The sequence below is a fragment of the Taudactylus pleione genome, unplaced genomic scaffold (assembly GCF_031769625.1).
Source record: "Taudactylus pleione unplaced genomic scaffold, aTauple2 ptg000116l, whole genome shotgun sequence".
Taxonomy (NCBI): domain Eukaryota; kingdom Metazoa; phylum Chordata; class Amphibia; order Anura; family Myobatrachidae; genus Taudactylus; species Taudactylus pleione.
In genome coordinates, this window is record NW_028284518.1 from 25,066,367 (window position 1) to 25,092,616 (window position 26,250).

A 26,250-nucleotide genomic window follows, 5' to 3' on the forward strand; every position below is an offset into this window, starting at 1 on the left:
GCCATGGACAAACACTGCCGGCAGAGGCCCTCCGCGCTACCCTCCCCCTCCGCTATAGGTACTTTACACGTAGTACACTGTAGCCGGAGAGGAAAATCACTTTCAGACATGATGGCACCAAGTATGTGACCCCTCTCACCAATTATATATCAAATAGGCGAGAGACCACCCTGCAGCACCGCACCGCAAGGGCTTAGCAGAAAGAACAGGGATAGTAATAAAGCTGACAGTTTAGAAGAAAAGTTACAGGCAGCAGCGCTAGCACAGTCACACACAATGCAAAGAAATATCAATTCCAGCACTAACAGCGCTGATCAATCAACTACGCAGACACAGGGCCTGGTAGGACACAGCGCAGCATACACAGACCTGACCCAAATCGGAGGAGAGGTATGCGGGGGGACCCAGACCACGATGCTTCCATCCAGGCTTCCAGCAGCGTTCACCATGCGTTCAGAGGAAGATGGCCGCCGAGGAGCAGAGAGGAGGCTGGCCTGGGGGAGGAGCGCTGCCACAGGACCAGTCGGCAGCGTGCAGAGAGGGCTGTGTGCAGCGGGGGAGGCGCCGGCTGTGAGACAGGGAAGGCGCGCTCCCCTTGCATGCATTTAACCCCTGGGACGCCGCAGCGCTACCGCTCTGCTGCGGTCCGCTGTCCCAGGGGGTAGTGGAAGCGCAGGTTGGTCGCCTGGCTCCACGCTGCAGCCAGTCCCCAGGGAGCCCCCTGCCTGGGGACTCAGGACCATGTGATCAGCGGGGACCCACCGCGGGACCCCGCTGCTTACCTTTGTCCCTCTTGAATCCGCCCATGGTCCGGAACATCTGGGGTCACCGCTAGCTGTGACCCCAGATGCTCACCAGCATCCCCGGATCGGTACCGGCGTTCTGGTACCAGCGGGGGTGTAGGGAAGACAGCATGGACGTCAGGACTGACTGTCCATGCTGTACATCCAGATGTGCAGCCACAGCTGCATAGAAGAAAGCTTCAGGGGTTCTTCTAGCCTCCACTCCGACAGGTGCACCCGACTCCGGCCGGGCACCAAACTAAACTGAGGTGCCTTTGCTCGGGGCGGGGTATAGGAGGGGGACCTAGTGCATCCTGGGAGGCTGAAAGCTTAACTCTATGGTGCCCGATGACTGACGTCACACCTATACCCCAAGGTATCCTGTGGATACCCTATGGACCCTGAAGTAGAAATATAATAAATGAAACTATTAATTAGTAGTAAATGGAACCCTTCGGGGATTGTATATAATCCAGCAGTTATAGTATTGAGATCTTGGTACTCTGGCAGGATCCAATAATTATTGCTCTTACACTTGTTTAAACATAGTCCGGCAATCATTAGTGTTACGTATTGACACTCAGTCCAAGGTGTAATCAACCCAAGTCCAGACATTTGTTAGTAGTATTAGGAATACTTCATTCAATCAGGCTTGATTAGTAGTATATGGTGTTAGTACATAGTGAGACAGGCTTGTAAAAAGCTATCCTCCCCCTTCAAAACTGCTTCACATTCTAAATCTGCAGCTATTAATAGAATGGCTCCACTTGTACTCAGGTACCAGTACCTTAAGGCCCCCATACATCAGCATTTGATTGCAGCAATTGTGCAATTTGCAATCGATTGAAAAAGGGAAAGATTTTTATACACAATCGATTGCAAATTGCACAATTGCTGCAATCAATTGGTGATGTATGGGGGCCTTCATTCCACTTTCTGCATGCAATCAAAGTGTCCACAGTGGTCAGCGAATCCTTTTAACAGGGATTGAATTAAGTATTCCAATACTACTAACAAATGTCTGGACTTGGGTTGATTACACCTTGGACTGAGTGTCTATACATAACACTAATGATTGCCGGACTATGTTTAAACAAGTGTAAGAGCAATAATTATTGGATCCTGCCAGAGTACCAAGATCTCAATACTATAACTGCTGGATTATATACAAACCCTGAAGGGTTCCATTTACTAATTAATAGTTTCATTTATTATATATCATGTTTTAATATTGCATGTTTTGCATATGTGAATAAATGTAATTTTGATTGAGCAGTGCTTCCCTGGTGGAAGGACTTATTTCCTTCTGAAGTGTGTTGGTTTATTTTAATTGAACACTGTGGTCTTAAGAGGCGATTGTCCGTATGCTGTTAAAAGTAATCAGCTCCATACATACTTGTCCTGGGTTTGGCTTTGATGCAGGTGGTCCAATGCTTTACAGTAGCAATATGTAGGTTATGAAGATTATACTGAGGTGGAAGTTAGCCTAAAATATAGCAACCATTACTTATATTGTTTAACTGGCACCACACATATAGTGATGTCCAGACATAGGAAGTTTATGCAAATGCATGTTTTGTTTATTAAGAGAATTTACTCAATCAGCTGTCGCAGGTCATATGAAGGTGATATAGGCATAGTTCAGTTTGCATATTTTGGATGATCTTGACCTGCCTTGGCATATTTTTTCTTACATTGCTTAAATATGCAAAAATATGTAATAAAAATAAAAACATTTTTAGTCTTTTGCTGGCCGTGCTTTTTCCAGAAAAGCGTGCATGCTAACCATGAGGTAATTTCTACGTCATATTCGCCAGTAAGCAAGTAGCAGAGTGTGGCGTATTACCAGTCTAGGGGGTAAATTTGCTAAAGTGAGAGTTTTTAGAAGTGAGGTTTAGAAGAGATGTCACCCATAGCAACCAATCAGATTCTACTTAACATTTAACTACCACCTTCTAGAAGATAATAGCTAGAATCTGATTGGTTGCTATGGGCAACATCTCTTCTAAAACTCACTTCTAAAAACTCTCACTTTAGTAAATTTACCCCTAGGACTGAAGATGGCACTTTAAACATATAAGTTAAATACTGCTATAGGTAAGTTCTGCAAAAAACTCTATGACTGCATCTCTGTGTGGACTCCAATAAACGCTGTTGGTTCAGCCTGCCAGCTCCTCTGCTGTGGCTAAATGCAAATCCATGCAGCTGAAGTGGCTTCAAGAAGTTGAAACTCTCGAAATTTAGTTTAAATTTGCACCTTAGGCTTCCTGTGATGTGGAACATAGCCCTGCTGCTTACAAACTAATTTAAGCAATAAGATGCATAAATTAACACCTGAATAATCTGGGAAAGTTTTGGCGTTCTATTGTAACGTGAATTAAAAGCAACCAATATTATTATTATTATTGTTCTCCTAATCTGTTTTCGTAGCAATAAATAGTTTTTACTATTTTTGACATGTACTGTACACTGAACCTTAAATATGGGGATATAAAGGAAAAAAGATAAAAACAATAGTGTCAATATATAATTGGCAAATAATAATAATTGTTTTTAAACTTTGGCTAGTACCGTGATTGCACTTTTAGAAAAGTTTTTTTTCCCCTTTTTCAATATGTAATAAGAAATCTATGCTGCTAATTTTTCAACAATATTACAATTTAAACAGAAACCTTGCCAATAACTCATGGCATGTAATAACAACAACGGTAAATCAATACATCTTACCCATGCTCCTGCAAAATAGTGTCTACCAGTACCTGATGCTCTGGTTTTTCCTGTGTGAATTTTGAGGTGCAGTAGCAACATACTAACGCAGTAACCAGGTGGAGAAGGGAGGATTATTCACATTGTGCTACAACCTACTAGTGACTACTGAACACTACTCATCATTACCATATTTATTGAGACGCACATGAAATTAACTGCCTAGAGTTTTGCAAACCAGTGACGGATCTCTGAGACTTTGTCATAAGAACACCCACCCTACACAGACCCTTTTAGGTGGTTCACAGTCACACCAAAACTAGATTGACAACACACATATCTTAATGACCCATATATTACCTACTACCAGTTTAAGGACATTTTTTGAGTGATAGAACAGAACCATAGAGCGCTGACACTATATTCTTTCCTTTGTAATATTCATCTTTTGGGATACCTTCCCTGAGTTTAGCAGCTAAAGGTACTACCTATACCCCTGTAGTGCGAACCTTAAACATAAATTTAATAACAACTGGCACAATATTTATTGTGTTGTCAGAAAATCATTGAGATACATGATGGAATTTAGAAGAAAAGAGAGACGACACAGAGCTAGGCATATTCACACATTCTTCCAGCCATATATCATGTGATATAATAGGTGACATTTTGTGTACTTACTTGTTCCCAACACTGAGGTAAAAGTTCTGCTTCAACACGAGTCGGTCCAACATGGCGAGCAAAAGCGACACATCCAGTTAAAATCATCTGCCTAAAAAGAGACAAACGCAGTCAAAGCATTTAAATTAGTACAACAAAATGAATTGAATATGCAGACAGTAGCAAGTACACAAACACATATATAATGTATTCTAAATATCCATTTTTAGCAAGCATATTTGTCATAGAAGAGCAAATATTTTATACATTAAATATCACTAGTTACTATGTATACAGCAAGTAACATGACGATAATTGGCAATAATTTGTGGTCCCTAAAAAAAACAAAGCAATGCTTTGAGTCCATGGGTTAATTCAACTAGAATCACATTTGAAGCGCTAAAACATGTGAGGAATAAGTACACTAACATTCTTTGGATTGCTCTATTGGACAGTCACTTCTTACATCTACATATTCACAATCCTAAATTGCCACAGTAGCTGTCTATTTCTTGCAAGGATCAGAGAGAGGATCGGTGAACTTCTTATATTGGCACTTACTCCAGAACCTTGGAGCAATACGATATGATTCTATAACTAGAAGCGCCAGGCCCCCAATTAGCGGTCAGCTGCATCTCCCCTCCAGGTATTCTACCGAAGTAAAGATAAAATGGCCATCCTCTCTTGCAATGTAAAAAGTTACTGGCAGAAAGTCACTTGTAACATCAATATTACCTAATCTGTACTTCATCTGACTTTAGAGAAACTAAAGAGGCAGGGCATACTATCTATATATCTATAGATACATTATTTATATATATATATATATATATATATATATATATATATATATATATATATATATATATATATATAATGTATCTGCTACACTGGGAAAATAACGGTCCAGGTGAACAAGGCATCATAAGGTCAGCAAGATCCTGATTGGCTGAAGATGTGCAATTCTGAAATTCCTTGTTGCTAGACTTGGCTCTATTGGCTTAAATTAATGTGCAAGCATAGAATATAGCAATCCCAAACCGCTTGGCTGCAGAAGGTGATCATATCTAGTACAGACTTCTCCTGTTCTCCAATACAGGAAATATATACAGATGTATTCTCCTACACTATTGTCGCAGTCGCACAAAACAGGCCTTCTCGGAGCCCCAGGTCTCCTGCGTCTCGGCTTGCACAAAGTTTTTTTCGCTGGAATGTGCATCTCAGTCAGAATGTGACGCGACAAAACCGCTTCACCAAATTGCACTGATTGATATACAACTCTTGTATAATCGTGTGCGACAGAGTCTGAAACTGTACAATGGAACTTGGCATTAACTAAAAAAAATAAATAAATAAAAATAGCGCTAACTGCATCGTTGCACTTCATATCCAGATTCAGACTCAGTTGCACAATGTGTTGCATATCAAATGAATCAGTGCAGTCCCATGAAGCGGGTTAATTTGCATTGGGTTGTGACGAAGACGCACATTTGAGCAAAAAATCCACTCTGCGCAAGCACGGGACCTGGTGCACTGAGCAGGGCTATTTGGTGCGACTGCAGCAATGGTGTAAGAAGACACATTTGTAACCAAACCTAGTGCCAATAGCACTAGGGTTCTTCTCCATATACCTAGGTTTTTTGGGCATGGAAGTATAAATTAATAAAAAAAAAAAAACAAATAGCTTAAGGACATTTTGTCCTTTGAGAACTACAATTGCCAGCATGGCCCTGTTTTTAAGCATAGCTGCCTGGGCCTACTGGCACTTACAGAACCAAGAAATACATTTTTTTTTTAAATTTCAAAATACAATATTGCCCGTCCTTTCAACTGTATCGTCAGAACAGGTCCCGGAAGATTAAGCTCTGCATAGCAGTTTTGAAAACAGCCTATAACATATCGCACCAGAGTCTGAATCTGTATAAGAACTGCTACAATGCAGCTGACACATTATTTTCACGCTTATGTCCGTTTTACAGATTCAGACTCAGTCACACACAGATATACAAGTGTTGCAGATCAAATCAGTGCAGTCTTGTGAAGCAGTTTTGTCGCATCACGTTGTGATTAGGTCGCACATTCAAGTGACAAAGACGCTACACTGCTCGGCAGAGATCATTTGTGCCAGGTGCCTCGTGCCGCATGGTGTATTGAGGCTAGGTGCATGAGGACACATCTATAGCAAAAGTTAATCAGCTAAAACAAACAAGTGGCTATTTCACCTGGGCAAACACCAGAGATCATCATACAGCATTTATATGCTTAGCATTTCTTCCAGCATTAGACAAGCCCAGAAATGCTGCCAGAAAAAACTCATACCTTTGCTCATCATCTGGGCGCTTGATTAAATTGAACAATATGTGCAGAAGCTGGTCTCTTTCTTTAGGCTCTGGGTGGAGGCAGGCAGTACACAGTATAAGTGGTATCAGCTCCTGTACATCAGGGAAAAGAGATGATCATGGAAAGCAAATAAAGAAAATACAGAAGCTGCAGAACCATACAGTAATTCAGATCTACTTTGCTAAACAGGTTCTTGGGTCAATGAGGAGTTAAATATCATGGAGTCAAAGTCAAACACCTGTGAGATTTTAGATTCTAGAGTTGTCCAACAAAACCTCCAAAAATGGCAGATATGTGATGTTAAGCTGGCCACACATCTAAAGATTATTTGTCCAACCAGCCAACTAGTTGATTGGTTGGAATGAAAATCTGGTAATGTATAAAAGCAAATGACAATCAGCAATTTGCTCCCAAAAGCTGGCAAATGGCCAAAAACTGTTGTTTGAACAAATTGTTTAGATCAAACATTTAACAAACTTGTCTGACCGACCATTTTCATCTGTTTTCTGGCATTTAGGAGCAAATTGCTGATCATCAGTTACTCCCATACGTTACCAGATTTTCATTCCAACAAATCAACTAGTCGGCTGCTTGGACAGATAATCTTTAGATGTGTATGCAGCTTTACAGTCATAGCTAAATAGGGATTAGAGGAGTTAGAGATCATCATTTGTAATAGCACAATGTTATTAAACAGGCCCAATGATGTGGAAGAGGAAGATAAAGAACCTAAAACTGGACATTTTTGTTGTCGATTTGCAAAGCATCACAGTGCTCTGAAGTGCATAAAACAGTAACAAACGATATGCAGGATATCAGGATTGCACAAAGCAAGTTAGCAGGATTGCTCCATAGGGTTACAGAATTGTATAATTCAGGATAGCAGGATTAACCGGTTGGATATCAGGATTGCACATTACAGGTTACTAGGATTATACAGCAGGAGTACACAATACAGACACAACAGGATGATCCAGCAGGGTAACAGGATAGCAAGATTCACTTAAGCACACAGGAAAAATACATAGGGTTCCCCTGTATTATCCAGAACCGGCAATGGAATTTTTCTAGCGGGGGCTAATGCCACAGCCAGGGGAGCCCCTCTCACCGGGTCCCCGGGCCAAAGCTTTAACCCTGACCACTAGTCAGCCCAGGCCGGTGATCCCTGAGGAGCTGGGGAGCTGCCTCCAGTGACATCTAACTGGAGGGAGCCTCTTAACGGCTCAGTCTGCTTTGGGAATGAATTTTCAGTAGGGCGAAAGGCTCGTCCACCGGGGGCATTTTCACCTACATCTGAAACAGCAACTGCTACTTCAAGATAGATGAAACTTTAAACAAGAACTTTTACCTATGGAAAGTGCGCCTGGACAAACTCAAGACCCAAGACCCTGTTTCCTCGTCCGCATCCGATATACTAAACACTACTGTACTTGTTTACTTGTTTTACACACATCACTGTTTCCCTTCAAGGATTAATGTACAAATCCTGATCACTTCTGACAATACAGTATAATCTCACATTTGCACCAGGGATCATTTTCTGTATTTTTTTGACTTTTTTTGTGAAGAGTATGGATTCCCTTTACTGTCCACCAGGCAGCATTTCTGGCATACAGCACAGGACAGTGCAAATCATTTCTATTGACCTTAGTCATAGTCGTTAGTGTCTGAAAGTGGGTATAACCATCCACAGGTCTTATGCCAAGGGCTCCAATGCCGGCAGGCATAAGGTAACATATATGGCATGCTCTGTACCAGACCCTTTTAAATGACATTCATATTTCAAGATGACAACTGAAACATCTGATAATTAGTCATTTGAGAAAGTAATAATTGTCATGAAAGGAAAAGCGCTGTAATTGTTAATGTCTATAATTGTTAGCAGACAAATATATATGATAGTGTGTTTAACAGAAATTTTTCCCCCCAAAACACACCGAGCCATATAGGAATTTCCTGCATATCCATCATAAGTGACAGTGGACAAAAATTGCAATATTATGAATGAACGAGATAGAAGAAAGCCTGTACTCGTGCTTTGTGACAACAAAGACAGCATTATTTCAGGAACTCACAGAACAGAAGCTCTAAGGCATAGCATATCAATACTATGGGGCAGCTTCTCAGATGCGGATGGGATGTGGCAAATTCACCCAATATTGCAATGTGATATTTGAATACATCACAAGGATGTATCAAATATCGCATGCAGGGACATGCAGGGTGTGAGAAAGCTCTGTCCTTACGAATCCTCTTCACACACTTTTCAGGGTAATTTTCGCTAAAAATACCCTGACAGTGTGACCGCAAATGCGCTGCCGGCTCTCACCCCGCGCTCAGTTTACACTTGCCTACATTCAGGTGATCTGTGAGCTCCTCTGTGATCCGGTCATCTGACAGCCGTGCTCCGGTCATCTGATCACTGCAGTAAACTGAGGATGGTGCCTGGACATCACAGCATCTCAGATTACCGATCAGATGACAGGGGCACGGTGATCAAATGACCAGGTCACCGAGGAGCTCACCAGGTCATGATTATCTGAACAGATGTAATTGGGGGGTTTCTAAGATCAGTTCTGCGGACTATCAGACATGCAGGCTGATCACCGAAGCCTACCAAGGGCTCTGCTTTCAGTGAAGGACAAGTTAGAGTAGGTGAGACGGTGGGAACGCTTCTTAACGCCATCTCCAGGTGGCATTGTTATCTCAGGGCTCCAGTATGTTGTAACAATTTCTTTTAGTAAATTTGAAGCAGATCGTATTTCCCATTACAAATATTGGAAATGCAATCTGCTTACTAAAAGAATGCAAATTTAAGGGCTTGGAGTCGATTTTTCATGAAAACTGCTCCAAAAGCCCTTTGATACAATTAAATGAAAAGGTTGTGAAAACACCCATTTTAACATGATTTTAGTAAAAATAATATTGATAAATAGGGCCCTAAATGAGTTTAAGATGCAAGTAAAACCTCTTTTTGCCATTAATATAAAGCAGATTATGTAAATTAATGAGCTACAGTATATACCTGAATAAACAGAAGTTCCTATATTAGCAATTTATAACAGAAAAAGGAACCCGTTTAACATGACACCAGTCCATCCATTTACGTCACAGTCAAAATACTTTGACGTTGTAACCTGAAGCTTATTTCTTAATTGTGCCAAGATAAGGGGTACACATATACTAGAGAAACAACAGATTTCCCAGTGTACAGACTAGAAGCAAACTAGAAGGTATGTTTCCTCTCCGCCAGGAGATCGATGAAGAAAAGACCATGGCACTTTACCGCATTGCTAGGCTTAGGATTTTCTTTTATAATGTTGCCCCTTAATATTTACATCAGATGAATGCAAACTAAAATAAGTCAAAGTGTTTTTTAATGCAATAAAATGTGTGGCACCTCTTTTCTACCTTACATTACTTTAGAAAGGAAATAAAAGCAGGAACTGCACACATTTAAATAAATAGAAATCAAAAGTTCCAAGTTTTACACTAATACCAATTCAGGCTGACTAATCGAAGCTGACGAATGAACTAAGCTTGCGTAGGCATTGAACACCACATCTGTAGTAGACCTTTGTTACGAATGCAGTCTGTAGTGGACAGTCCACTTAGGGACATATCCAATTAGACGTGAAAACGTTAAGTTTTGCATGTGTAAAGTGCATAGTTCGCCTGAATCTGGCACGCCGCACGTATGTGCACTCCTGCTATTTCCACTATCCTATTGCAAATGACGCAATGCGGCTCTTCTTTTGAAAATGCTCTCCATGCTGTTAGCGGTGAAAAGTAGAAATGGGGAAAACAGCCTGTACCTCAAAAAAATTACAACTAACACTGGGTAACAGTATAGAAGTCTGTTAAGGGACATAAAGGGTTTGGGGTTCTTTAACTGTGTCACATGGCTGATATATGCATTTTTCTGCAACAGGGAAAAATTATAGAAAGCTATACTTTTTGAAAAAATAAATGCTGTAGTTAAATCGGGGGTACATTAAAATGGGTGTAAGTATACTTTTGTGTTTTGCAACTGAATTTTTAGTAGATGTTAAAAATACACCTGTCACATGCACCTGCAATTCTAAAAACACATATCCCACCCATAGACCCCACCCCCTCCCCCCGCCAAAAAAAATTCCAATCCCACTACTTTAAACACCCATTTTCCAACACCTTTCACATTTTCACCCCAAACTTTACATGTCATTATTGGCCGAATTAAGCCAAAATATATTTTTTCCTAATTAGTCATTAGGGGATGTGGGGGGTTGGTGTCCAAGGGGGTTCTGAACCAACATTTATAGCCAAAAATAGGGGTTTTGAGATGGTGAAAACTTTTTGCTGCTTTTGACTATGGAGAATTCACACGTGCGAAAAGTTGTGGCTAATAGGATTGTGCGATATGCATTTTGTGCAAAAATTTTGCACTGGTGAAATTTTTTGCACAAACGTGGCTTATCGCTGCTACTTGGATATGGCCAATAATGTTGAACATTGGATTAAGAAACTGGTCGATTGGTGAACACTTTTCGTACTAGAGTCTATTTCTGTCATACTACAATAAACTATATAACGAATGCAGAATGTAAACTATTTTTCCTAGCTTTTCCATCTTAGAACGACAGAAAATGGGAGCTGGGCAGGGCATGGGAGGATATGCATATTTAGAAGTACAGGACATCTTTGTTTCAGTCGCGCCAGAACCCGTGAGACACTGCAAGTCGCGTTACACACACAGAGTCACATGCGTGAGTGCCAAGCGTGTTTTTGTGTGTCTTTTTTCTTCAAATGCTTCTTATTCACACAGTTATGCAAATGTGTTGCACAAGCATATGATATGCGGCATGCCTATATTCTGTGTGTGACTGTGGGTGTATCTGCATGTGAAATGCCATGTTAATATAGTGTTACATGCTGTGACTTTGTAACGTAGCGTTTTGCATGCAGATACACCCGCAGTCACACACAGAATATAGGCATGTCGCATATCATTTTAATCAACAGAAGCAGCATCGCTGTGTGAATAAGATGCATTTGAAGGGAACAGTCACCCGAAAAGACACTCAGTGCTACCATGGCGCGGCATGACACGGCGCCAGTAGAAGGGCTGTTTAACGCGCAAGGAGGTTAGATGTATGAGGACACATCTGTATCTGTTTGCAACAGAGTCTCTGAATCAGCATATGTAGTGTTATGATACAGTGGCCACAGTTTTTTTCCATGCCAAATACCATTTATAGACCCAAGTCACACACAGGTATGCAAGTGTTGCATTTCTATTTAATCAGCAGTCTCCTGGTGCGTCCTACTCTCGGTGTATTATGACTTAGTTGCATTATTGTCAAAAAAAAAAAAGACGCCTGACGCTAGCAGAGTTGAATGGGACCTGCCGGCTCACTCACACCAGGCATATCGCTCTGCGTGGCTTATTAAAGATAGATGTAGGAGGACACATCTGTATTAGAGATGAGCGGGTTCGGATTTACTTGTTCGTTTCGCCTCTTTACCGCAAGTTCGGATTAGTTCGGATTTATTTTATTGGCTATCCAAAACACGTGATAGCCGGTAGCCAATAAAATGCCGTTTTGAGATCCGAGTAAATCCGAACCCGTTCATCTCTAATCTGTATACCATAGGCAACATTCTAAAAAAAGAAACAAAAGCCAACATACTACACCAATGTGAGCATACATGTTTAAATGCATATATACAGCTAATGGATGCAGCAAAAATAATCCTAAGTATTACTCACTACTATGATTTTTTTTAATGCGTTGGCACATAGGACATAAGGAAAAAACAGACCATTCTTCCATAGTGGTATTATTTTGTCAAACACAAGGGTAAGTGGCTGGGATGCCATGCAGTACTACTGAACTCACCTGGCACAGATGTACAACCGCTTTCTAGAAGCAGACACATGCACGGAAATAAAACGGTCAACTGAATTAATTTGCTGTTTAAAGTTTGCAGACTTTAATCTACGTAGATAACATATAAATCAGTTAGATGAAGATTTCATACCTCACGTTTTGCAAGGAGCACATTTGGGACAATATGAGGCAGGCAGCGTCCCAACATCAACATGACTCCGTTCTCACTGTCAGCGATCCGAGACACCTGCAATCAAAGAAAGCCTTTAGGCAACTTATACTGACCAGACATAAAAGGAGTCCTGGCATTATGAGCTTTACGATTACAGACCAACCTTTTTATATCAATGCAGCCGAGCACAAACGTTAAACAAAAGGGTTGGCACCTACAGGCCAGGATTCAAAAACACTGCATCATAAAAAAAACTGTTTTTTTGGTTGTAAGATCTCATGAGTAAGGCTGTAACAGTTGTAAAACTTTTACCAACGGTGAAGTATGGTACAACAGGTTAGTGCAATAACGTTGGATCTCAAAGGTGATAATCCATAAGGATATTGATTATAGTTGACTTCTGTATTTAAATCAGGGATGGGGGGAACCTCAGGCCCGGGGGCCATATAAGGCCCGGGGAAACATTTGGTCTGGCCCTCAGAGCTTTTTTCTGCTAGTCTCATCTAGCTAGCAGGGTGCCTATAATGGCACACTGCACCCAGAATATATGTATATATGTATATGTAGCAGTGCCGCCTGGAGTGGCCTTAGGACGCTTCAGATGGTCACACCACTACCCTTACAGCTCCACGGAGCATCCTCATAATGATTTAAATAAAGGCAATGTTGTACTGTAATACCATTCCTTTTTGCTGACCTCTGGTAATACTGCACTATAGAAGTCTTAGTTTGGTGAGGAAACAACATCCATATTTCCTTTAGAGGGAACCCTTAAATTGGGTAAACACAAGTCCGACGGATTGGTCGTTTGGCCGACCCGCCAACCTATTTAATGATTGGCAATTACATACACACTTACCAATTGTTCAGCCAATGTGTCTGCGCTGACATAACAACTGGGCGGTCATTTAAATTTGCCCACCCAGTTGAGATGTCAGTCACCTTCTAGCAGGTGTACAGTCAGTGGGTCGTCCATACACACAGCCAGACGTGTTGATATATTTAACTAGAAAAAAAGGGGGGGGAACCCCAGCGCATATAACACTTTTGATAAGCAGATTATTAATGAACTGATCACATCAATTAATCATTCAATCAATTTGCAAATATTATGCAGTGATGCAATAAATATCAAATACAGTGTGATCAAGAAGTATAAACATAAATACACAGTTATATGACTAAATAAAAATATATTAGTAGTGTGATAAAACTTTATGTAGTAATTATATAAATATCAAGTTCCGTATAATCTGTTGATAGAAGTAAATATAAATACATTCCTATATAATTGTAATGATATTTGTAAAACTTAATGGTAAAAATCATGTGCAATTGCAGCCACTGTGACATTAAAGAGAACTAATACCGGTATACAACACAAATTAACATATAGACATTACAAACAAACAATATGTGACACAATGTGTTTACTGTGCCGAGCAATACGTGGTCAGTGCCGCGGAGATGATGGATCTGGCTCCGATCCAATGCAGACAATGTCCGCCTCTTGAACTCCTTAGATAGGCGCTTGCTCTGAATCAGGTCGGTTTTTTTTGTGCTGCCTCCTGGCCCCTCGCATAGCTGTGGGTGACCACCCACAGCTATTGCGAGCGGCCAGGATGATGGTCGCGATGGTCAAGACCATTGCGACCATCGGGGCTTGCGACGAGACCCTTGTGGTAGGGTCTCGTGGCCGCAAGCCCCAGAGAGCTTCCAGCTCTAATAGAGCCGGAAGCTCTCCCACTGACATCACTGGTGATGTCAGTTGGGCCGCCCACAAACGGCAGGTGCTCGCTTGGGAACGCCTCAGTTTGTGAAGCCACCCCCCCGCCACGCCTACAAAACGGGGCGAGCTGACGATCAACATCAACAGCCGCCCCTTTTGTAGTGAGCCACGGAGAAAGAGAATTTCTCTCTCGCTCCGGGGCTTGCGCACGCGCAGTGTGGCCGCTGCGCATGCGCAGAGACCACCATTGACCCGCTTGCGAGCGGGTCTGAATCAGGCCCCGAGTGCAATGGACTGCCCATGGCTGCATGAAATACCAAAGGGCCAGCCATCTGTCCCCATGATAGTACAAAACACTACTAAAAATGGGGTTCTGGGCTGGGGAGGCACATGCACACTGCTCCCAGCCCAGTCCGCCTCTAAACAAAATCCCCTAATACCAGTGATTTAATGTTTATAATCATAGGTATTTCCAGGACCAGGTATTTGGGTGTTATGGTCGTTATTGTAGCAATGTATATTATCCATGCCCTTGTCCTGCATTGTATTGTGTAATTCATTGGTCACTTGTTGTTTATGTACTTTGTAAGACGCAGCGGAACACTTGTGGCGCTATATAAATAAACAATGATAACAATTTCAGTCCTTAGCAGTGTCAGATATGAAACTTCCAACCTGACATTGTTAATTTTTGCATAATGTGTTAAGACAAACCTATAGCACTGTATTTAATTTATAACATAGCACAAAAACACAAGTACAATATAGTTGATTTATTACCTCTGAACCCAAGCGACTGTCAGCTGACATGCGGCAAAAAGACAGTAGTGCTTGATGAAAGGCTGGTGACAGTTTTCTGTGGAAAAAGAACAACAACAATTGAAGATAAATTATATTAAACATATCTAGCAAAATATCAACTAGATATAAACCGGAAAGGGTAGTAGCAATATTAGCAACAGTATTTGTTTGCCTTAACTATTAAAAAGCAAAATGTAAGCACTGGTTGCACCTCTGTATTACAGGGTCAGGGTTTAGGTAGTTGTACTATATATATTGCATCATTTTAACATACAATTTCATGCTTCATCACGTTTTTGGTAAACATTAACAATGGTGTATTTAAAGCAGGTTTTTTAAAATAAGTTTATTAGATGGAGAGCAAATAGGATGGTGTGCCAGGAATTGCTGGTACAAAGTATTTTTCGATTTCGAGGCATCAGGTAAGTATCAACAAATCAAAAGAACATCAACTAAAGCTAATTTTGCCTAAAAAGTGATACTGATTAATCTAGTATATACCAAACTCAGTCCTCGAGACACCTAACAGTCCAGATTTTAGTGCTATCCATGCTTGAGAACAGATGGTTAAATTAAAATGAATTAGTTACTAATGAAGTCACTTGTACTCAAGTATGGATAATCACAAAACTACTAATGTTCATTAATCTTTTTAACAATGGAAGGCTCGGTTTATTTATAACAACTTTGATCCAATGCTTACTTATTAGTTTGTAAATGCTAATCACTAGATAGACGTTCTTAGAACAGCTCTGCATAACTTACCTATTAGGCTGATCAAATTGGATACCATCTTTAATTGGCTGTGTGCACAGAAGGGTCTTCTTACTAATTTTAGACAAGTCAGGGCTGGGTGGAATATCTTGTGGCAGATGTAAGTCTGTTTCCATGTGCTCTAGAGGCAGGCTATCCTCTGTAGTCTCACATTTATGGTCATTGTCTGACATTCTTATATCTATGTAATAGTCACTCTCCTCTGAAGTCTGGCCCTGTAGTCGCCTAGGAGGCTGCTGGGTGTCAGGGCAAATGTCTGTCGCAGAGTTCACTCTGAGATCTTCAATTTCCCTGCAAACAAAAGTATAATTATAAATAAAACTAGCATTTCATGATTATCAAAATAATGTAAAGCCATTATTAAAAACAGATGTATTAAAAAAGGTAGCTTTCATTTTGTGGCCCTATACCCCAGTGCCAGAATGACTTACCTCTGGAGAGTCCTAATTTGATCGAGCAGAGCTGCTTTCTCGTCATTACATTGCCTAATTTTATTCTCTAGTTCCTCCACTAATGCAGATGTCTAAAAGAAAGAGATCATTTTTGTTATAACGCAAATAAAAAAAACAATGCTTATAACTTGGTACAAATGCTGTTAAATGAAATTTATAAACAATATACCGGTGTTCAGACAAATAAATGTATATACTCTTGGCTTTTATATAAAATATTTAATACCATATTAAATTAAAACAAAAAATATATAAAATCAATAAATTAAGTAAACAAATTAACACAAAACACGATGGTTGAATGGTGCTCACACCTCATTCATTATGCATGAACGACGGGCACTTAAAACTGTAAACATCACATCTTGTCACAATGGGACTTTCAGAAATTAGAAATGTCTGAATTGCGAGTCCAAGTTTGCGTATATGTGTTGGAGTTTACATGTAAATTACAGTACGTGGGCAGACCACTAGATCAGTTAAAAGGGAAGCAGTCGGGAAGCCGACGGACGTAATCCCGACCGCCGGCTTCCCGACTGTCTAATCCCGGCAAGGCACTAATGACAGGCATCGAAATCCCGACGCCGGGAGCTCGACACCTGGTTCACCGATCAAAGGTGAGCCGGGCGTGGACAGCCGCGGAGGGGGGAGGGTTAGGTTAGGGGTTAGGAGTAGGCACCCCCCCGGGGAGGTTAGGTTTAGGCTAGGGGAAGGAGGGGTTAGGGTTAGGAACCCCCCCGGGGGACTTAGGTTTAGGCGACGGGGAAGGGGGAGGGTTGGGTTTAGGCACTTGGGGGAGGATTAGGGTTAGGCACTTGGGGGGGGGGGGGGGTCGGCACCCTTAAGGGAGGGTTACGGTGTAGAATTAGGTTAGTGAATACTTACCTTTTGACGATCTGGATTTTCACCCCTGCCGGGCTGCCGCTGTCAGGATTTTAACGGCCGGCGGTAAATCATACTGATTCCAGTTAAAACTAGATTCAGAGAACATACAGTAGGGGCAATATCCTTAAAAAAGTTACGAACCATAGTGTCTCCAGACACTTTGCATTACATTATGGAAGTAACCCTTAGGATATCACCCTCACCATTGTAGAAAAACTTGCAGGGACAAAAAGAGGGGTTAATAGGTTTCAACAGCTATGCTTGGACGAGTCAGCTTGGATATTCAAATCAGATACTTTACATCCTTTGGGGTTAAATGAGGCACTTGATTATGCTTGCATGGAGTAAAGGTAGAAGTTGGTGATGTGGAACTAGATTGTAAGTGGACGTCTGTCACTACAATTGACTTCCACATCCCCCCTCCTCCTCTTGAGTATACTGTAATATATGTTACATTATTGTGGCCCTCCTCTAGAACATTTTCCAGTTTGTTCTTGATGGACCTCTTTCTAATTGGAGAGTTCCCTTCTTTCTTTTCCTTCCCACCTTTTGTTTCATAATTAGTTTTTAATATCATTACACTTATTTTGATTAGTGTCATTATATTATTGTTTGATTATTTGCTACATATTATATATATTTTTATTTATATATATTTATTATTTTTATATATTCATATTTTCATTTCTATTTCTATTATTTTTTTATAGGTAATTTACATAAGATAATTACAATATTTATGCAATAATAGAATCGATTATAATAAATCTCCATACATAAGTACTTTTGATGTTAAAAATCTTCTCTGTACTATGTCTCTACCATGATTATTATTATTATTAGTATCCTTCTTTTCATTTTAATATATATTGATGCCATACATAAAAAGCTTTGTTACTCTTGGCTTTTGAGTGTCAAATTTTTAGCACTTATCTGCTAATTTATATATTTGTGATGTTGAAACATTGTTTTCCGAATTATAATGGCTATATAGGGGAGGACTATGGAGGATGGACATTGTCTTGAAAAAGTTCTTTGCAAGAGAACAAAACGCATTGACGTTTGCTGCTTTTTCTACCTACCCATTTACTAAATCGTGAGTTACCGAGAACTGTTTCCGGCTGCCGCAATATATTGCCTGTCTAGTGGTCACACCGGCAGACAAGATACAAAGCTGCTAAATACTAACGTGACCTATTGCAACCACCTGGGGAATCAGCTGCTGAAACTTCCCGACGGTGAGGTCCGCAGCTCCCGATACAGCCTGGGCTCTGCAACATCACCCGGCTGAGTGCATCGCTTGCCGCCACAGACACTATCTTCATTCCTGGACGCAGGGATTGTAACATACACGGGAAGTGAGTTTCTTTTAGACAGAATGTCTATTGCCTATTGACTTTTAATTAGACCCAGAATGAGCAAAACTGGGATGTAATGGGATGTTCTCATGCTATGATGTACATTAATGTGCATTTGGCAATGATTAGACTTTTACTACCATAATATACAAAATGAACCAACTGAAAAACAACTTCCCACTTTAGCTAGCACTTGTAGCATTTTATTTCTGTTGCTCAAAAACCTCTTCACCTGTATAGTTTGCGATTCCGCCGCAGGTCTCTCCGTGCTTGTAAGAGGCTCCAGATCATCTTCCGTTACTTCAACTGTAATGTCTGCTGTGTCCTTTACTACTCCAAAGCTCCGGTAAAGTTGCAACAAGTCTGGAGGCTTTGGTATGTTCAATCCTACATCATCCCACATTTCAAAGTCCTGAGGAAATAAGAAGTGATATTAAGTTACAAATACAAGATGCCATTTGAAAACAAGGTTATGGAGTGACACGAATTTATATGGAGATAAATCCCCCTTTGAAGTCTAAAATTAAACTATGTAAGAATTTTCTCAGAATACATGGGAAGGAAAATCTCCTTGTAAGTTATTCTTAATATATGCATCCAAAGTGCAGTTGTTTTGGATGGCAGAGCTATATCCAGAATGACCTTTGTATTTCTATTACATTGACAAACACATGGGCAGAATAGAATATTTATCCCCCATCCCCTTCCCCTGTTCTAACAAGCGGAAGCAAACTTCTTGCTAGAGTGGCAGCAGCTGCTTAGAAAACCATCCTCTCTCAATGGGTCTCACCTGACGTCCCTAACATGTTCCTCCTCCTGCCACGTCTGCTGCACCTCTTTTATATGGATTGGACGAAAATGTCTATAGACAATGAGGGCAGGGCAAAAAAATTATTTTCTATATGGCTCTGTTATGTCCTCACCCTTTCACCCCAGGTTAAATCCGCTCTTAGAACATCGGTACAACGGACGATGTGGTACAACCTCCATTTCGATTTTGTGTAGTTTACACATAAGTATTCACTGGTTTGTTTTAGTAAACCTTCACCATTCCATCTCTACTCGGGCTTATATATCAATGTTTATATTTGATGTGTACTCATCTACCTCCCTCTTTATTGGTAATCATTCAGAGTGGCTTACACAGTTATGTCTTATTTTAGAAAATTCCTATTTTCAAATGACCCCTTTTTTTCTCTTTGTTATGCAATGACAATGCTTATATGGTTTATTCATATCTTTAATTTATTTCCATAAAAATACATTACAAAAAATAAATAAAAAGCAGCATAAAAAAAAAAGATGGGTTTGGATGGAAGTCCCTTAAAAACCACATTTAGCCAAACCTTAAAATGCGATGCTTGGTGGAATTTAGCTTGTTAATATTAAATCCTTTCATTTCCTTAGTTCTGATGTATACTGTTCACTCAAACCTGTGTGTCCTCCAAAGATGCTGACCTCATTCAAACAGGGATCAGTGTTGTCACTGCCCTTCCATGTCTAGCAAAATAGCAGTGTTAAAGTCTTTGGGGGTTAGATGTATGTAACAGAAGAAATTGCAACATACAGTATTAAAATTCACACAAATAGACTTAAAGTTGAGGGTGAGTTTGACTTTAAAAGGTTTTAAACACTTTGAATAGTATTATGCCTAAATCTCTATAGTAGGGCTTGATTGAGTTCCTCACTGTGGCCTCCAGTGGTCACTGAATGGTTGGTGACAAGATGATGTACTAGTCCTAGTGTAGGAAGGAGGGAAGAACTGTTTAACATTGAAAATGACTTTAAAGGAGAAGTCACAAATGTCCCTTTCTCTAGGAATGTACCACTTTTCAGACATAAATGTAAGTCTCTTCTTTAAATACTGTGTATTTCTAAGAGACCACTGTTCACATCAGATGGTTAATACTGCAGAAACTACAGAACAAAACCAGTTACTTAAACTGCTGCAACGGTGAAGATAAATCAATTTTTCAAACTTTAGGATGCCTGCCTCTTCCTCTAATGTTGTAATGGACAGCCTGTAGATGGCGCCAGATAGTAAATGTAGAATATATCACTCCCCTGCAGCATCATAACATGATACACAACCTGAGCACTATTACAGTTAATCATCTAGGACTGTCATATAACATTTTGTGGGAGGTAAACTGCCAGACACCAGTTATGGCTGCTAGTGGCCACCATTAATAACACTAGAAGAAAAAAAAGACCGCCACCATGAAAACTAGAAAGGCTGAAAATCGTGAGCCTCAGAGTATATATTAAGGACAGTTGGGAAGAGTTCACTAAGATAAAGCAGATGATTTTAATGCATTTTTAACTGGTATTAACTAATTAAATGGACCAGCATGGTGTCCACTCTCCTGCTAAGGTGGGACTTTTCCACTCTAACAGCAGTGCTGCTAATCCCTCTCCACCTGCAACAGGGACTGTGCATGAATAGTAAGGGATATGTTCACACAAGTACAAAAGGTGTTCTGCCCCGACAGCTCATCATTATTATTACTACATTTTATTTATAGGGTGCCACAAGTGGTCCGCAGTGCCGTACATACAGTAAAGGGTACACAGAACATTACATTACATTACAATACAGTAACCAAAATATAAAACAGAACACAAGTAACAATTAGCAACACAATTCTCCATACACAGTACAGCTCTGAAGGTGAAGGCTGTCATAGAAGTGCTAGATAAGAGGGCTGTGAGACAGTGGGGAGGAGGACCCTGCTCCTAGGAGCTTACAATCTAGGGGAGAGGGGAGACAGACAGATGACATGAGGCATGAGTGTGTAGAGGGGGACCTGAGTGCAGGTAGTAGGCAAGGTAGAGATGGCTGAGGCGGGAGGGACAGAGACCTGGTAACATGGTTATGTGGTGGAAGGGTATGCTTTGGTGAACAGGTGGGTTTTCAGTGCACGCTCATGGCTATAAACTGTGACATTCTCCAGGACAAATGGTTACAGAGACACTTCCGGCACTAACCCTGGAAAGTCTTAATATTTTATAGCAGGGACAGCCAATCTATGGCTCACCAGCTGCTGAAATCGGCTTTCATCAGAGATTCCTCCGTATGGTCAGGAAATCAGCAGCTTTGGCCAGAGTCCAGAGGCTGACTAATTCTGGATGGGTGGTGTATGGGAATCCCACTGGAAATGATGCCGGTAACATCACTGCTGCTCCATCTCCAGTCCACCCCAAGCCGACTTCTCAGAGTATTGAATTTGGGGTGCAAATGTGTGGTATATTATGTTTTATAGCATCTGGTTCAGTCGGCCATGAGTTGGGAAATGTTGAAATTATCTGCTTTCTGAACATGGCTCCTGTTTATGCTGCATTTATTATCACTATTTTATTAGCAACTGTAAATTGTGTTTTTTGTTTCTTAGTTAACAGTGATCTATCAATGAACTGCAAAGAAGTCTTACCTAATATAGCAATCCAAGAAAAAAAAGTTTGAATGCCCCTCTATCATAGTAATAAAGTGTTCTAAGTTTACAAATGTGAAATGTAATTAATAAATACTTTGAACTAGAATAAATTGTTAGGTGCAAAAAGGGTCAAATAAAAAAACACACATTACCTGCTCATCATTTTCATCAGAAAAGGTTATAGAAGTAAGCTTGTTGTTATTTTTCAATAAATATTCATTGACAAGGAAATTCAATGCTTTTTTTTCAAGAGGTTTTATGGGCTCCTAGAAAAAAGTAAAGCAAATATCAGCATAACCAACATGACACTATTTTGGGAGCTTTATTAAAACGTTAAACTACATATAGACTAGCCACCTTCCGCCATTTACACCGGTGAATATTATTATTATAATTACCTTGCTGGTCTAGGTGGACAAAGGGTAGGAACAAAATAAATACTTCGAATAGGCCAAGAAAATCTGGAGGTTTGGACCTGCCTATTCTCAAGCAATATTATTATGCTTCAGATTATAGATATTACTAGTATCCAACAGAAATACAGCTCCAATTATTATGCAAACTAAATAAAATGAGTTTGCCGCCCTAAAATAAATTATAATGAGCAGCTTGTTCTTTAGTGAATAATGGATTTGTGCAAATGAACAAGTGCTAAATGAAATTATAAAATAAATGAAAATAGAAGAATAAAATCAAATAAATTAATAAAAATAAAATAAAAATGAGGGATTAGTGAATAAAACAAATATTTAAACAAATAAAATCAAATAATAATTAATAAAACCAAGGTAAAAAATGAGTAAAAATTAAAAGCATAACAGATATCAACATATGGTAAAAATAATAAATGTTTAAAGCTCTTTAGCGATTAGGTGGTGGAAGCGGGCATGGATAGATCACAATTAGTACCGGTCCGTGGTCCCGATCTACTAATGGGTGTTTGCCCTACCTTATCTTACCTTAAGGCTGGTGGTGCGTGGCTGTGTTCTTCTGAGGAAGCACTGACGAGCTTCCTCCCGATGTCTCCGGCGTGTTCTGGCAGCCGCGGCAACTGCAACGTCCAGTGAATATTTCAGCAGCTGCCGGGACCTGGCGGTACAGATTTGGATACTGCCGCTTGCGCACTGATCACTGTGCTGTTTCTCCAAAGCATTTCACACCTCTTGGGTGCTTTCTCAAGGAAAGAGAAAGCACCCAAGAGGGTTGGGTATGAGAGGCCAGCAGTCGGGATGCCAAGCGTCGAAACACAGACAGCGGCATCCTAATGCTTAGAATCCAGACAGGGGCTCCGTAAGTATTCTAACCCTCCCCCCTTCACCTCCTAACCATCCCTTCCTGCATCCTAACCATAGCCCTTCCCCCCCACCCTGCGCAACCTTACCCTTCCCTTCTTGGTGCCTAACCCTAACCCCCCCTGGCATGAAGCTAACCCAGCCTGCTGTACTTACGTTCCAGATACTGGCTGTCGGGATTCCGGCCAGCTGTTATGGCTGCAGGTCGGGATTCCGGCGCCGGGATTTTGACCGCTGGTACCTCGTACAGCAGCAAAGTAACTACATCCCATTAAATGCGTTGGTGGAACAGCACTGTGCACAAGCACCAGTATCCAGGTCCGTACCACCAGGTCCCAGTGGTGCTTGACATAATCAATGAGCGCCATCCTTGCCACGGCTGCCAGAACACACCGGACACATCAGGAGGTAGCTAGTCAGTGCTTTCTCGGAAGAACACAGCCACTGCACCACCAGCCTTAAGGTAGGGTAAAATAGGGCAAGCAGCCATTAGTAGATTGCGTCCACGAGCAGTACTAATCTGGACTATCCATCCCCGCATCCACCACCTATTCGCTAAAGAGCTTTAAACATTTAATATTTTTTCCAATTGTTGATATCTGTTATGCTTTAAATTTTTAATCATTTTTTACCTTGGATTTATTAATTGTTTGAGTTTATTTGGTTAGATGTTTATTTCCTAATCCCCCATTTTTAATATTTATTTGATTTATTCTTTTATTCTACTATCACTTCTTTTATTATGCAAACAACATGTGGTGGATGGGTGTTGATCCAGATCTATGGTATAATAGAATTTTTAGCAAATGATTAAACCAGGAAGGGATACAATTTCAGATTGCATATTTCAATTCAAAAAGTTGTCTTCTGGCATTCGCGCGACAATTTTTGCAGGTTTTACACATGGCAAGTATAGATAAAAATGGGGAAATCTGTCTGTAGCCCCAAAAAAAGGCAAACCTATATAGGATACCAGAAGTATATTAGTGGCCATAATAAAAGTATTTGGGGTTTTGAAATTGTGTCAAATGACTGTTATAAGCATGTTTCTAAAACAGTGCACGACTGATGGTCACAATGGTGATCTGATGCTGCGCCTGCATTGCCAAGAGAAGGCGTCTTTTTCTTCAGAAGAGTTGTACGCTTATAGCATCACTACTGCTTCTTTGAACACTGCAACGTTACTAAGATATGCTAATGCCACAGAGGAATCTGAAGTAAAAAAAAGACGCCTTCTTTTGGCATTGTAGACGCAGCATCAGATCACCATTGCGACCATCAGTCGTGATGGCAGCAGTCATCGCCCATTTGATTAAGACTAAAGCTGGCCACACACTAGACCAACTTACATCCAACCAGCCAACTTGTTGATTGGTTGGAATGAAAATCTGGTAACGCATGGGAATAAATGATGATCAGCAAATTGCTCCTAAATGCCAGAAAACAGATGAAAATGGTGGTCAGACAAGTTTGTTAAATGTTTGATCTAAATAATTTGTTCAAACAACAGTTTTTGTCCACTTTCTGGCATTTGGGAGCAAATTGCTGATTGTCATTTGCTTTCATACCTTTCCAGATTTTCATTCCAACCAATCAACAAGTTGGCTGGTTGGATGTAAGTTGGTCTAGTGTGTGGCCAGCTTAAGCTTACTCAAAATGGGCGAAAGAACTCCTCTGCGAGTGTGACCCCAGGCCAGACCCGGGAACATACAGTCATAGAATATACAGGGCAGCCGTTTCCAGAGCAGCTATTCAGGTATATTCAAGTATAATCGCCATTGTGGGGCACACTGATGGACAGGAGGTGGCATTTGAGGTGGAAACTAATAGGCAAAGGGGCATGCACATTATGTAACAGGCTAGTGGACAGGGGTTGGCATGTGAGTGACAAGTTGGTGGGCAGGAGTGGCAAGTTTGTGACAGGTTGACATACAGGGGTTGGCATGTGAGTGACAGGTTGGTGGGCAGGAGTGGCAAGTTTGTGACAGGTTGACATACAGGGGTGGCATGTGAGTCACAGGTTGGTGGGCAGGGGGTGGCATGTGAAAAGAGCAGGTGTGGAATATCTGGGGGTGTTTAGCACATTATCTAGCTACAAAACACCCTAATTATGTTAAAATGCACCACTGGAGGCAGCACTACTTGCACACCACTAGTTACGACTCGGTGATCAGCCAAAAATCTTTCATGATCTACCAAGTAGGGACATTTGGGGGCATGGACTATAGCAAATCAGGATGGTTGGGAGGTATGCTTTTTAGGGCTTGGAGCCAATTAAACGTAAGCTAACAAAACATATGCATTTTAACATAATTAGGGTGTTTTGTAGCTGGATAATGTACTAAACACCCCCAGATATTCCACATGACACCCCCTGCCCACCAACCTGTGACTCACATGCCACCCCTGTATGTCAACCTGTCACAAACTTGCCACTCCTGCCCACCAACCTGTCACTCACATGCCAACCCTGTCCACTAGCCTGTTACTTAATGTACACGACCCATTGCCTATAGTTTTCACCTCAAATGCCACCTCCTGTCCATCAGTGTGCCCCACAATGGTGTTTATACTTGATTATACCTGAATAGCTGCTCTGGAAACGACTGCCCTGTATATGCTGTAACTGTATGTTCCTGGGTCTGGCCTGGGGTCACACTCGCAGAGGAGTTCCGTTGCCCATTTTGAGTAAGCTTAGTCTTAATCAAATGGGCGATGATTACTGCCATCACGACTGATGTTCGCAATGGTGATCTGATGCTGAGTCTACAATGCCAAAAGAAGGCGTCTTTTTTACTTCAGATGCCTCTGTGGCATTAGCATATCTTAGTAACGTTGCAGTGTCCAAAGAAGCAGTAGTGATGTTATAAGCGCACAACTCTGAATCAGGCCCATAGCACACAATGCCGTAGAATAGCGCTTCCCAAACTGTGAGTCGTGGCACCGTGGTGTGTCATGATTTGGTCTTTGGTGTGTCACGAACATTGACAGT

General features: G+C 40.9%; 1 protein-coding gene across 2 annotated transcripts in view; it reads right to left on the minus strand.

Moving 5' to 3' along the window:
* RELCH (RAB11 binding and LisH domain, coiled-coil and HEAT repeat containing) overlaps positions 1-26,250 on the minus strand; it is a 200,066-nt gene that overhangs the window by 120,659 nt on the left and 53,157 nt on the right. For both annotated transcript variants that reach the window (XM_088471744.1, XM_088471745.1), the window contains exons 5-12: positions 22,119-22,232; positions 18,765-18,944; positions 16,269-16,360; positions 15,829-16,128; positions 15,043-15,118; positions 12,513-12,608; positions 6,468-6,580; positions 4,170-4,260 (exon numbers count right to left, since the gene is read on the minus strand). In XM_088471744.1, coding sequence (XP_088327870.1) covers positions 4,170-4,260; positions 6,468-6,580; positions 12,513-12,608; positions 15,043-15,118; positions 15,829-16,128; positions 16,269-16,360; positions 18,765-18,944; positions 22,119-22,232 — 1,062 coding nt within the window. The remainder of the gene's footprint in view (positions 1-4,169; positions 4,261-6,467; positions 6,581-12,512; positions 12,609-15,042; positions 15,119-15,828; positions 16,129-16,268; positions 16,361-18,764; positions 18,945-22,118; positions 22,233-26,250) is intronic.